The sequence below is a fragment of the Callorhinus ursinus genome, unplaced genomic scaffold (genome assembly GCF_003265705.2).
Source record: "Callorhinus ursinus isolate GAN/ISIS: 27379988/994484 unplaced genomic scaffold, GSC_fseal_2.0 scaffold6, whole genome shotgun sequence".
Taxonomy (NCBI): domain Eukaryota; kingdom Metazoa; phylum Chordata; class Mammalia; order Carnivora; family Otariidae; genus Callorhinus; species Callorhinus ursinus.
The window spans coordinates 11,354,363-11,369,258 of record NW_027397068.1 but is presented as its reverse complement, the minus strand read 5'-3'; the positions used below and the strand labels follow the sequence as shown (position 1 = coordinate 11,369,258).

At 36.9% G+C, this 14,896-nt stretch overlaps 1 protein-coding gene across 3 annotated transcripts in view; it reads right to left on the bottom strand.

The window, feature by feature from the left end:
• Positions 1-10,049: 10,049 nt before the first annotated feature.
• CASP8AP2 (caspase 8 associated protein 2) overlaps positions 10,050-14,896 on the bottom strand; it is a 38,661-nt gene continuing 33,814 nt past the window's right edge. Inside the window, exons 9-11 of one of the 3 annotated variants that reach the window (XM_025862647.2) lie at positions 13,157-13,256; positions 12,550-12,602; positions 10,050-10,198 (exon numbers count right to left, since the gene is read on the bottom strand). In XM_025862647.2, coding sequence (XP_025718432.1) covers positions 10,189-10,198; positions 12,550-12,602; positions 13,157-13,256 — 163 coding nt within the window. In that variant the 3' untranslated portion in view covers positions 10,050-10,188. Of the gene's footprint in view, positions 10,199-10,376; positions 12,603-13,156; positions 13,257-14,896 lie in introns of those variants that run through there. The other 2 variants (XM_025862667.2, XM_025862660.2) reach the window with 2 other exon arrangements.

Sequence of the window (14,896 nt, the reverse complement as noted above, 5' to 3'; positions counted from 1 at the left end):
CATTGGAACCCAATGATGACTTAAAATCAGGGCTCCTAAGCACATTTTTTTTTTAAAGTAGGCTCCACACCCAGCATGAAGCCCAACATGGGGCTTGAATTCATGACCCTGAGATCAAGACCTGAGCTTAGATCAAGAGTCTGACGCTTGGGGCGCCTGGGTGGCTCAGTTGATTGAGTGTCCAACTCTTGATTTCAGCTCAGGTCATGATCTCAGGGTTGTGGGCTTGAGCCTTGAGTCGGTATCCATGCTCAGCAAGAAATCTGATGGAGATTCACTTCCTCTCCCTTTCCATGCTCTCTCTCTCTCTCAAATCTTTAAAAATTTTTTTGAAAGTACATAAAATTACTGTAATAATAAAAATTACTGTAATAATAACATTACTGTAAGTAATAATAAAAAAGTACATACAAAGTTCCTAAGTATCATCTAACTATTCTATTTTCACATAGTTTTAAAGAAAGAATAGTAAAAGCCAAACAGGTGAGGTTAAATTTCCACTATCTGGCACACTAGCCTCAAGTACAAATTATCAGAATTCACTAGAAGCAAAAGCACATGATGTATTAATGTGTACATTTGTATGGTATTGGGTACACTGTCCCAGAAAGCCCTTGACATTTAATTCTAAAATTCACCTGGAGTAATGAATGTAATACCTTTAAAGCATCTTGTCAGAGTCAAACATTAAAATCATACATGATGCATAGAATAATTCAGAAGGGTACACAAGAAACTCCTAATATTAGTTGCCTCAAGGGAAGGTAATCGAGTGACTGGGGAAGAGGTGGGATGAATCTTGTAGATTGAATCCTCTCAACAGCAAATGTATTACTTAACTCAAGAAAATAATGCTTAAACTAGGCGGTGAAGTAAAAATAAACACAACCATATGTCAATTTGTTAAAAAAAAAAAAATCTCCTGCAGATGAATCGATCTGATCACTTCATTCTTGAAGACTTTTAGCAAGCAGGTATCTTTAAAGCAGAGGCACAAAGTGGGTAACTCTCCCATAATCTCATAGTAATAATTCAAAATGTCCCGATGAGGTAATACTGCACTGCTGCTGGAGAAGAGGAACTCTACCTACTGCCTCATCCCCAACCAGCCTGAAGCCTAGCAGGAATCAGCACACGAAAGGATGAGAACCACTCCCATAGAGAACAAGTTGGGGTTTGTTTTTCCAGAGTTCCTACTTTCTTTCTCACCAAGTTATGTTGAATCTATGAAGTCCCTGGCAGGCCCAAGACACACTCCGAGAAACAGAAGGGAACAGAAAGTTTAGAGAGAACAAATGTCTCAAGATGGAGGAAAATACACGGAGTCAGAGCTCCACTAGTTACTGCCTCTGTGCTAGTCAATGGTACCAATACTCACCGTGTCACCTCATTCACAGCTGGCGACATAAATCCCCTAGGGGCAGGAGTGGTTGTTTGTTTTCTGCAAGCAGCTGTAAAACATTAGGACTGGGAAAGCTGGGGCACCTGGGTGGCTCAGTCCATTGAGCGTCTGTCTTCGGCTCAGGTCATGATCTCAGGGTCCTGGGATTGAGCCCCGCATCAGGCTCCATGTTCAGTGGGGAGTGTGCTTTTCCCTCTGCCTCTGCTGCTCCCCCTGCTTGTGCTCTCTCTCTCTCAAATAAATAAAATCTTAAAAAAAAAAAAAAAGACTGGGAAAGCTGACATAATACCAATAAAGAGAAAGTACGAGTAATATAGGGTAGTGGCAGCAGAAGAGGAAAGCTCATTTGTGTCAAGTCCTTCATCTGCTAATAAGATTCAGAGGGACCTACCATGAGACAATAAGAGATTGCTAGGAGAAAATGTAAGAAATGATAGGAACTGGGTTAAACTATCAGGTTCCTAGCAGAGAATTTGGTGTTCTTCAGATAAAAGTTATTACCATGCAAAAAATAATCACACCCACTGCAGAAAAACAGAACTGCAAAATAAAAGGTCAAAATGAGTGACTCTCAGAACATTGTAAAAGCAGAATCTAAAGTCAATTGTTGTTAGGAATTCCAATTTATAAAACGGTAAAAGAGGCGCTCTGGCCCAAGACTTACGTACTGCACATCCCTACTTCCCCCAAGCCAGACTTGCCTGAGGAGTTCATTTTAAAATCTTATTTTTTTTTCTTTTTAAAGATTTTATTTATTTATTTGACAGAGAGAGACACAGCGAGAGAGGGAACACAAGCAGGGGCCGTGGGAGAGGGAGAAGCAGGCTTCCCGCTGAGCAGGGAGCCTGATCTTGTTTTAAAAATAATGCCTCCACTTGTATAAGGAAAAGAAAATCCAAAGATTGTGAATTTCCCAAATATACAACAGGAAAACATTTTTTTTAACGATTTTATTTATTTATTTGAGAGACAGAGTGCGCACAAGAGAGAGCGGAGGAGGGGGAAAGGGAGAGGGAGAAAATCTTTAGCAGGCTCCACGCCCAGCACAGAAACTGTGCAGGGCTAGATCTGACAACCTTGAGATCACGACCTGAGTGAAAACCAAGAGTCGGAGGCTTAACCTACTAAGCCACAGGCACTCCAGGAAAACACTTAAAGTAGCAATTCCAGGCTAAAGTTTAATGGGTGACCCATTAATATTTTTCCTTAACAAGAGTTTTATACTTTCTTAGCACATACACTTTGCTTCAGCGAAGAAGTGAATCTGACAAATGAAGATGCCTCAAACATCTTTTGTATTTTAATCCTATGTGAGTCAAGAAAATATGTCTGAAAGCAATTATCAGGGCATTTCTGGGAAGATGAAGCCATTCATTTCATAAATGTTCTCTTAAAATCTTGCCAGTAAGGATTTTAAAGTTTTCAATAATATTCATCTTTGAATTCTACTACCATTTACTTTCTTGGTGCTTTTTTAAAGATAGTTTTAAGAAGCATGAAATTAGATCCCACCTTCCACTTGTAAAAACATTCTTCGACAAAAAACAAAAACAAAAACCATTCTATGACAATGTCAACCTCAGATTAATGAACGTATGAGATGCAGAGTTAACTATCTCATATTTAGGAGACACTGCTGCTTAGTAAACATAGTGCTTTTCTCTCACCACCTTTCCAGTTGCCAGTTGCCTCTCCCAGGATGTGTGCTCATGAACCTAATCTACTACTTGGTTCTCAACTATATACCCTTACGAATTTACTTTACAGGTACGCCTGTACATGTATGAAATGATGTGTACAAAGTGATTCACTAAAGTACTGTTTGCATTTGCAGAAGACAGGAAATGCCAGCATGTCCATTAACAGGGAACTGACTAAATAATTATGATAAATTCACACAATGGTTTATTTCCAGCTATACAAAATAAGAAAATGTACTGATATGGAACATTCCCCAGCATATATTATGAAATGAAAATAGCAAGGTACATAACTCTCAAAGGCATGTTATCTTTTTGTAAGAAAAGGGAAAAAATAAGAAATGAAAAGGTAGTAGTAAAAATATACACAAGAAAATATGAGATTTCCGTAATAGGGTGGACAAAGAAAAAGAAAGGAGCAAGACTCGGAGTGATATATTTGATATCTTCTTGATTTTCAAACCAAACAAATGTATTACCTACACAAAAATTTCAATTAAATTTAAAAGTAATTTACCCACAAGAAGCTGAATTTATGCCTTCCTCGACTCTTCTTTGCCTTGGCTTCTTTCAAGGACCAGATCATATAGCTCTTCCTCTATGTTGCCCCCAACTTGTTGCTTGTAACACTAGTATACCACATCTCACAGTTAGTTGGGTGTTTGTCTTCCCAGGAAGCTGATCCTTCAGAGGAAGAATGATTCATCTTTTTATCACCAGCTCCTCTCACAATGTCAGGACTTAGGCACCTCAAGATATATCTAATTTTTAAAATACACCTCAAGTGCATTGAATCAAATCCATCATAATCCTTGGATCATGACACAATGCCACTATTCTTCTATGCATGGCTCTTTTAAAAAATTTATTTTTTAATAATATAGTGAACATCCATGAACCCACACCAAACTGCAAAATAGAACAGACACCAAATTGTTTTTCTAGATGCTTCTTCCCTAATCCTTCCTTTGCCTTCCTGAATCTAGACACTGAGGTTACAGCTTCACAAAAATTAACTCAAAATGGATCACAGACAATACGCTTGTCACCATCTTGTGGCTTATTGAATGAGTATTGAATATTATTGAAGACTACATCAATTCTCCTGTCCTCTGCCATCATCTACGTCACAAAAGTCTAGAAAGTCTTGACATCTCCCAGAACATCATACTGGGCCACAACATAATGCTGATTGGATCTGATGAGAAAGAGATAGCAAGTATGGTAGATGCTTTCGTAGTAAGACATGCAAGCCACACAGCACAGGATATAAACCCCCACCGAAATGAAGGGGCCTGCCACCACAGGAAGTTTCTGGAGGTCCATCCCCTGCAAAGTGAAAAAATATGTCGCTGTCCTTTGCACTAAAATAACCAAAAAAAAACAAAAACAAAAAACAAAACAAAACCCACAATACTTGATAAGCCTTTATGAATTCCAGAGGCCACTTGATGTGTTACGCTGGCCCACTTAACGATCTACCTGTAAGGCTGTCAGTTTTCACTAGGGAACATAGAAAAGGCTCCGCAGCAAGTTCAGGCTGTAGTACAAAAACAGTGCAAGATCCCAGCAAACCAGATGACACTCAAAGAGACTACAGCTGTGGTGCCTGGGTGGCTCAGTCATTAAGCGTCTGCCTTTGGCTTGGGTCATGATCCCAGGGTCCTGGGATTGAGCCCTGCATTGGGCTCCCTGCTCCGCGGGAGGCCTGCTTCCCCCCTTGCCGCTCCCCCTGCTTGTGTTCCCTCTCTCGCTGTGTCTCTGTCAAATAAATAAATAAAATCTTTAAAAAAAAAAAAAGATACTATAGCTAATAAATATGTAGCATGAATTCTCTGGTAAGCCTCAATAAAAGAATCGGAGTGCATACTTCCAGTGTTTTATAGCAAAGCTATATCCTGCTAGAGACTGAATGCCTGACTATGGGTAATCAGTGATCAGGTGACCCAAACTGCCTAGAATTAACGGGGTTTTATCTCACCTACCCAACCATAAAGTTGGGCACAAAAAGCAGCATTCATTAATAAGAGGAAATGTTGGGGCACCTGAGTGGCTCAGTCGTTAAGCATCTGCCTTCAGCTTAGGTCATGATCCCAGGGTCCTAGGATTGAGCCCCGCATCTGGTTTCCTGGTCGGCGGAAAGCCTGCTTCTCCCTCTCCACTCCCCCTGCTTGTGTTCCCTCTCTCGCCATGTCTCTCTCTGTCAAATAAATAAATAAAATCTTAAAAAAATAAGAGGAAATGTTATATAAATAAGCAGGCTGAAGCTGATCTGGAAGATACAAGTTAGATAAGCAGGTAGCTCAGACTCCTTTAATATGTAATACTGTACCTGCTTCTCTTCTCACTCAATCCACACCTAACGCACCCTCATATGCACCTCCTTATAACCAGTTAACTGAGGAGAAAAAGATTTGGGCCCGGTTTCCAGGTGTTTCTACATCACATGCTAGCACAAGCCAGAAGTCAACAGCTGCAATATTACAACTCCAATCAGGACAGGATGAAAAAGGGAAATTTCCCCCAAGGATGGGGGTAGGAAGGGACGTAGAACTTTTAACAATATATATAATTGTCTCCGGGCGCCTGGGTGGCTTAGTCGGTTAAGCGTCTACCTTTGGCTCAGGTCAGGTCATGATCCTGGGGTCCTGGGATCGAGTCCCGCATCGGGGTCCCTGCTCAGCAGGGAGTCTGCTTCTCCCTCTGCCTCTCTCTCTCTGTCTCTCATGAATAAATAAAATCTTCAAAAAAAAAAAAACAATATATATATATATATATAATTGTCTCCTTCACTTAGAGAGAGGGCCAAAACTAGAATCTATTCAAGGGCAGTTGTTAAAGGCTTGACTGGATGGTTAAAGACTTGGAGAAAACATAACTGGATATATGACAAAGTCCAGGGAAGCAGCAATGTGAATGGACTCCTAACATTGTATACAAAGAGTGAACATTGTGTCCCATGTGATTATTTACAAAAGACATCTCCTTGTAGAAGAGAATCTCAACAATGAGATGGACAAGATAATACATTCTGGAAATGAGTCTTTCCCTTGCAAACCCAGTGCTTACTTTCATGTAAAAATGGCCATATGGCAAGAAAGAAAGTTTTGTATGGGCTCAGCAACATGGACTTCTCCTCACCACAGCTGTTTTGGGTACCTCCATTGTGCAAGGCTTAACCTATCAACCACAAAGTCAAAGTTGAGTCCAAATATGGACTAGCCAACTACTTAGTGACAGGTCTATTACATCAGACTGGCTCTATTCATGAAGGGGGAGGCAATCATATTCTTAGAATGGCATTATGGAATACCTGTTCACCACTACTGCATTCCACACATTTTCTGTTCAAGGAACTCATTTCACAGCAAAATAGGTTCAGCAAATGGGCTTATGCCTATGTCTTTAACAATATCATCATACACCTCTCAGAGAAAACAGAAAAAAGAACACTTTCCAATGCATTTTATGAAACCAGCATCATCATCTGAATACCAGAACCTGACATTAAGAAAATTTTTAGATCAATCTCACTGCCCCCCCAAAAAATAACAGAAAATCCTAAACAAAAAACATTAGCAAACCAAACTTAATATCATATAAAGAGGATCTAATACATCACATTAAAGTTAGGCTTATTCTAAGATTACAAGGTCTGTTTAATATTTAAAAATGTAATTCACATTTACAAAGTAAAAGAACATTTTAATAAAACATCCATGTTTTTTTTTAAAAAGCTCTTAGGAATAGAAGGAAACTTCCTTAATCTGTAGCCTTTTTTTTTAATTGACAGGAAGCTTCATGTTGATAAAATATTCTAAGTTTCCACTATGAGATCAGGAGTAAGACAAGAATATTCACTAGCATCAATTCTAAACATTATTGTATTAAGAGTTCTTAGCCACTGCAAAAAAAGTGTTTAAAAAAAAAGGCCTAAAGATTACAAAGGAAGAAATAAAACCGATTTTGTAGAGAAAATTCAAAAGAATCTACAGATAAATTTTAACTCATATATGGGGTGCCTGGATGGCTCAGTTGGTTAAGCAACTTCCTTCGGCTCAGGTTACGATCCTGGAGCCCCAGGATCGAGCCCTGTATCGGGCTCCCTGCTCAGCAGGGCGTCTGCTTCTCCCTCTGACCCTCTCCCCTCTTGTGCTCTCTTTCTCATTCTCTCTCAAATAAAATCATTAAAAAAAAAGCTTTAATAAAAAAAAATTTTTTTACATATATATGATAGTTCAGCAAGTCTCTAGGTATACAGTCAAGTATATTTCTGTATACCAAAAAGAAAATGAAATCATTTACTACAGGATCAGATACTACCAAACTCTAATGAAAAATATGCAGGACTTATACACACACACCCCGTTATTTAAATAAATTTCAATAAATGGTGGGATATACCATGCTCAGGGTTTAGAAAATTCAACATTGTAAAGATGTCAATTCTTCCCAAATTGACTCATAGATTCCATGGAACTTGATAAATTGATTCTAACACATATGTGGAAATCTGAAGAGCCAAATCTATCCATTACAATGGTGAGGAAAGAAAACAAATGTCTACTGAATATCAAAGCTTACTATAAAGTAATTAAGAGAGCGATAATATGGGTGCAAGTTTAGACATAGAGACTAATAAACAGAAGAGAGATTCCAGAAAAAAATTCATGCATATATGGGAGCCTGATTTGTTGCCAAGGTGGCAATGAAGAGCGGTGAGGTATAGAAAGTCTTTACAACAAATGAGACTTAGTCAATTGGATGTTTTTTAAAAATAGAAATTAAAATTACCCCCTACCTCACACCCTACAAAAAAAATCGATTCCCAGTAAACTGTAGATGTAAATGTGTGAGGTAAAACAATAAAAGTTTCTGACATTAATATAAGAAAATATCTTCATCATCTTGGAGTTAATAAAGATATCTTCAACAGGTACTACTATAAATTAAAGGAATAATAAATTAAATCTTCATTAAAATTAAGAATGTCTGCTCATCAAAAACTATGTGACCCAATGAAAGGCAAACCACAAAGTGGGAGACGGGATTTCCACATACAGAATAAAGGGATCATATCCAGAATATAGAAATAATTCCTACAAATTAATAAAAATAGATCAGAAACTTGAACAGGGAATTTACCCCCCAAAGAAGGATAGTGAAATGGCCAACATTCAAGAGATATCACTCCACCAGAATGACTAAGATTAAAGACTTACCATACTAAGTGGTAGAAGGCATGTCAAGAAACTGGTACTCACACTACTGAGGAAGTGTAAATTGATGAACACACTCAGGAAAACTGTTGGGCAGTGTTTCCTAAACTTCACATCTGCATACCACTAATAGGTATGTATCCAACACAAATGTGTCCATATGTGCAGCAAAAAACATGTACAAGAATGTTCAGACCAGCTCTATTTAAATAACCCCAAACTGGAAACCACCTAAATGGAAGATTCTCACAAACCTGAGTGAGCAAATAAGGCAAACATGATTTATGATTCCATCTGAAAGTTCAAAAACAGGTAAAACCATCCTATGATAATGTCAGCAATAGCACTGATCTCCAGGAAGAGGAAGGACTGTAACTAGGAATAGGAGGTGGGGCTCTCTGGGGGAGCTGACAAAATTCTCATTCTTGACCTGGATGGCGTTCTACAAGTGTTCACTTTGTGGGAATTTACCAAGCTACTTTTCTCAAGGCCAGACTTTGATTTTTAAAGTTCAACATTTTTAAATTCATACCTTCATCCTAACAAGTCAAGAACTCTACATTCTCATGGTCCCTTGATCTCCACAGTCTAGTGTGGTCTAAGATTAATTCAGGATTATGCATATACTTCCTTTTCTCCTCTGGTCCTAGTTACACTTACCAAGCTATCTAACCACTCTTACTGCCTAGCTCTTGTACCATCTCCTGGGCTTATTTTTTGCTATTTTCTCCAAAAATGTTTACCATGTGGACTTTTGAATGGTAAATCTTAATATTTTCATTAAGCCCTCATATTTGAATAACATAACTTAAATGGATGTAAAACTTTAGGTCCAATACTTCAAAAGGTTTTCTTACAGCCAATATTGCTCTTGAAAAGCCTGAGGTCAATCTGATTCTTTTTCTTTATACAAGAAAAACTTCTATTTTTTTTTACAAGAAAAACTTTTTTCTTTTTCTCATTATCTGTAATACTCTTAAATTTCAGTAGGTGTCTAGATGTGGGTACTTTCTTCTTCTTTGGTACTTTATGGCCCTTTCAATCTTCAAATTTTTTTCTTATCCTGGACCCCTTTTGTTACTTGAATGTTGGCCCATCAATTTCTGTCCTTCATCTCACTTAAATCTGCATCCATGTTTTTTTTTTCTTTTTTTTTCTTTGCTTCTTTCTGGGAGAGTTTCTCAATTTTCCAACTCACTGATTTATTCTTCAGCTGTATCTATTCTTTTTTTATTCCATTTATGTTATTTTAAACACTATGGTTTTTATATTTCTACTTGGGTCATTATTTCCTATTCTTATATCACATTGCTACAATCTTCCCTTTATTTCTTTTAATGTTTATTGGCTTAATTTTAGATTCTAATGGTCTTATGTAATGGAGTTTTCTTTTGAACAAGTGGTATCTCTTAGTTATCACTTTACTTTGGCCTATGAACTCACATTCCTAGTAGTGTGGGCTCTTCTGAGTGATAGTATGCTCTGGGGAAAGGCTGAGGGTCAGCCCTTTGGGCTATGTTGGGGATTCAAAGAGAGGCAAGAAGATAAAACCCTACGGTGGATAGCCCCAACACTACAAAAACCACTGTAAATTATTTCAGTTTGTTATCTACCAAGTAACCCTTCAGATCAGAGCTTCCTCTTCAGACACCATGGAAGAAATGGTGATTAACTAAGGCACTTCCTAGAGTCTAGGGCCGACAATGCAACCCACCAGTCCTAGGAGTCTAGAGGGGGAGGAGTGAACAAATAATGCACAAGCTAGTCAATCCTTACCTGTTTTCCCCAAATCTTCACCCAAAAAGGCTTTTGTGCTGCCCAGATTTTATCTGTGAGGACACCTGCAGCAGAGGTCTGGTTCACTGTACTAGCACCTGCTGTGAGAAAGCAGGCAAAGGCAACTGGTTTTCTCTAATGAATCTCTTCACAGACATTCAGCCAGCCACACCCCCACCAAGAACCACTTCAAAACAGCTCCCGTGTCCCCTGGGAGTTTTACCTTTTTTTTTCTTTTAATCATTATCTAAAAGAAACATTCTAATCAAAATATAACAGAATTTACATGGCTTTATTTATACATTACTGGTATTGAAAGCAAACTTTATACAAAAAGTTTTATACATATAAAAAAAAGTCCTTGGCTGGGCAAAGCCATTTATGTGTGTGTATACACACAAACACACATACACACACACAAAGTATTTTACATCATTGTAATTATACATATTTACATATACACTATTTAAATTATTTTACAATTTACCAAAATGAGAGGCAATTAGAAAAGCAAATAAAAATGGATGAAACAAACTAATTGTTTAAAATGCTACAAAATTATTTTGAAAAATCTAGAAAAGAAAGCCGTTTCTTTGAAATATCAAAACTAAAGTTTCAATGCCATTTTGTTGTTGTTTTTATCTTAATAACAAGTTCTGTTTAAAAATAAATATCTTGACCAGTAATAAGTGAGCAAATCAGACTGATGACTGGAACAAGCTCAACATGCTGACTTGAGATCAAAGAGTCAGCGAGTAATAGCAAATGTAGATTTTTATGTAATCAAATATGCCATAAAACTGTCCTCTACTTCCCCATCTAAAACATGAGGAATTCCAAGCTTCTGTGTAGTATGCAATATCAATTAAGACTCCAAGGAGTTCAGCAATTTATCTGTAATGTAAGAAAATGCTGAAGTTATGATTCTATTTTTCTGATATGACCCTTTTATCAGGTGTTGTTCTTTAAATGAGTTCATTCAGATATCAATGTTAAAGAACTAGCTTTTAACAGAATTAGTTTGGTAACTTTATTGCTATATTCTGATTTTGACAAGAATTTAATGAGACTATAGTACTTGGGATGGGAAAAATTAGTTAAGAGACAGCTAGGAATAAAATAACCTACTGTTTTTGCTATCATGCAAGCAAATAAAATTTCAAGTATCAAAACCATTAAGATTTTAGATTTGTAATGGAACTAATAAGCATAATTTCCAGATACAAATGAGTTCTTTCATGAATGTATATTATCTTCACAAGAGAATGGAAGTCACATTTTAAGGTAACATTCAGGTAAAATAAAAACTCAGCTGAAGTTCTTAAAGGCAGTGAAAATTTTAAAGCACAATAAATCTGAAAAATAATCAGGCCATTCAAAAAGTTCTTAAAGAATAAGCTTTTTCCATTTAAATTCTCCATTATTCAATCTTACATTCCAAATTATGTAAATAGGATTTTAACTTCACAGTAAACTGCTAAATATATTAAGATCTCATTAGCAAATGAGTTGCTTAGAGAAGATACTGAAATTAACAGATTATCTCAAGACAGTAATTTACATTGGGTCCAGAAATAGATTTAAAACTCAAAAATATTCAGGACACTGCACATTAAGACCTATGTCCAAATACAGTTTCTATTCAGATTTAATTTGAACTGAATTTAATTTGAAATTAATTTGAAACTGGGTGTTCTGCAAATAATTATGATTATAAATAAATTGAAAAATACTGATAGGTTACATATCTTTATAATTTTCCTTATGTAAAAGTCCAAAATATTTAAGCAACTGGTTCAGGTCTTACAGAAAAAAAACGCTGCTGATAATTATTGCCTTAATAAACCTGTATAGGAATGGCTTAAATAAGCTGAGGAAACATGTCTGTGAACATTATTAATTTAAATTAACATAGTAAATCATGCCATCTATTCAGATGACAATAGATTTCATGTTTATGAATGATGAATATTCTATATTTTAAAAGTATTTAGTACTAATTAAAATTTGAAAAATATTAAATTACAAAGACTATAGACTTCATTGCCTGTGAAATATATGCTATTCAAGAATGTTTTATTTTTCTTCGTCTATAAAAAATTTTTTATTAATCATCAAATGCATTTCCCCTCCACCTTAGACTCATCAGCAATCAGAAGGTTGAGGAGAAATATAATATGGTATGTCAATTATACTTAAAAAGAAAGAGTTGAGGAGAGATGCCATGCTGATCTGAACTGCAGCAGGCTTCACTCTGAGCATGTCCCTGTGGATGAGGTGACCTCAGAATCCTGCATGAGCAATCAGCCTCCAACCTGTGATTGAAGCAGGAACTCAACTGGATGTCTCTCACCCACTACTCATATCTTCAATGACTAACAGGCCATTAACTGCACAGTAACAGTGTCAAACATTTACTTTACTAGTCTCCTGTAGCAGAACCATTAACTACCTGCATTTTGACTTTTCAAAGAGCTTCATTAACTGCTGGAATCTTTCTGAGACCTGAAAAATTTTAAATGAGTGTTAATTACAAATATCTCAATAATATTTTTTTTATCTGTGAATATTTTCATAAAATATCTAAAGACGAGAAAGTTGCCCTCAATAATAAAGACATGAAGTAATGTTTGGAAAAATGAAGTATCTTCATACTAAAGGTGATTACGAGTTTAATTTTTTAATACTGAACTTTCTTAAACAAGCAAACATCATTACAAAACAGCTTGAAATCAATTAGGTAAATGGTAAGACAATATGAAAAAAATTAGGATTGTTCCAAACTTCTTCCACAATCACCAAATTTTTATTTTCTTTATTTCCTTAAGTAATCTCTATGCCCAAAGCAAAGCTCAAACTCACAACGTGGAGATTAAGTCACATGCTCTACTGACTGAACCAGCCAGGTGCCCCTACTAAGTTTTTAACAGTCCTACATAAAGAACCATACTGTTAAAGAAGTTAGCTAGTAAATATCTATGTATTTTAAACATGATAAAAATTAAATCTATAGTAGCAACACTTGTAAAACTATAGAGATGTAAAAATTGGGTAGTTACCTGATACGGATTTTTATTCAACTTGGCAGCTAAGTAAGAAAATGTTTTCAAAGATGGCCCTCTTTTTTGACACTCCAATAAAATTTCCCGGTCATCATTTCTGAAGAGAGAAAAATGTTATTTAACCTTTGTAGATTAGAGCCAAAAGGTAACAAAAATTCCACTGCCTTAATGTCTACCAATAGGAGGCGACATTTTTATTAAAACCCACAGAAAAAAGAAAAAAATGTATATACCAAAATATGGACAATGATTATCTCTGAGAAGTATTATGGATGATTTTAATCTTTGAGCTCACAGGTATTGCCCAAAATTTTCTACAACAAGCTAATTTATTTTTCTAATGACAAAATTAAAAATTTTCTAAATTCTACCTTTAATTGTAGAGTACTTTTAAAATCAGGGCCCAAACACGATCATAGTCTTTTATTTTTTTAAGATATTTATTTATTTATTTATTTGTTTGTTTGTTTGTCTGTCAGAGAGAGAGGGAGAGGGAACACAAGCAGGGGGAGCTGCAGGCAGAGGGAGAAGCAGGCTCCCCACTGAGCAAGGAGCCCGATGTGGGACTCGGATCCCAGTACTCTGGGATCATGACCTGAGCCGAAGGCAGACGCTTAACCAACTGAGCCCCTGAGGTGTCCCACATGATCATAGTCTTAATAAGCAGAAGAACCAAAAGTAAAACGGAATCTAGTTCTTCTCATTCCCAAACCTCTGGTTTTCTACATGGTCTGAACCAGTGTGTGTTGTTATACTCTCTGAGATTCTATTCTGCTATCTGTAAATTACCTGGAATGAAGGCATGGAAGACTGTGGTATTAAACAAAATTGGTCACCAGGCAGTAGCTACAGAGATCCCCCAGACCTCTGAGCACATCTGGGGCCCGAGGTTAAGAGCAAAAGCAAAGGGACAATTTCTGGAGACTTGAACTAAGCTCAAGGTGACAAGGGAGAGAGGATGTGGGGCTCTCAATAGGCTAGGGAGCCAGGCACTCCAGGTGTTCCCAACACCAGCTGTTCCCCAAATGTGCATGTGCCCAAACTGCACTTTAGAGGCTGGTGGTATTCCATGGTAGCTAGTGCTTTTGGTTAAAATCAATAAATCTCTTTTTTAAAAAATAAAATAAAATACGATAAAATTAAACTATTAAATAATAAAAATGGTCACCAATTTCAATATGACTGAGCTTCCTTCATTATACATGCTAGTTAAGTCTGGGTAACAATGAAACTCTAGTCCAATGGTTCACAACTGCGCTTACATTTATGTCTGAAATGGGGTCTTTAAATCTGCATTTCTTAAAAAGTTCACATAAAAATCAAAGGTACAACCTATTGATGAAACTTTTTTCCCTAAACTCCTAGTTTAGGGGAAAACACAAATTACAAATCCTCACACTTTCTGCCCTGTTTCACCACTTGTCATTCTTCCTTTCTAAAATGTGGTTATGGGTTGCTCAGTCGGCTAAGTGTATGCCTCTGGCTCAGATCATGATCCCAGGGTCCTGGGATGGAGCCCTGCTTCGGGCTCCTTGCTCAGCCGGGAGCCTGCTTCTCCCTCTCCCTGCCACTCCCACTGCTTGTGCTCTGTCAAATAAATAAAATCTGAAAAAATAAATAAATAAATAAAATGTGGTTATACTGGGGCACCTGGGTGGTTCCGCATTTTGAGCATCTGGCTTGATTTCGGCTCTGATCATAGTCTCGGGGTCGTGGGATCGAGCCCGGCATCCGGCT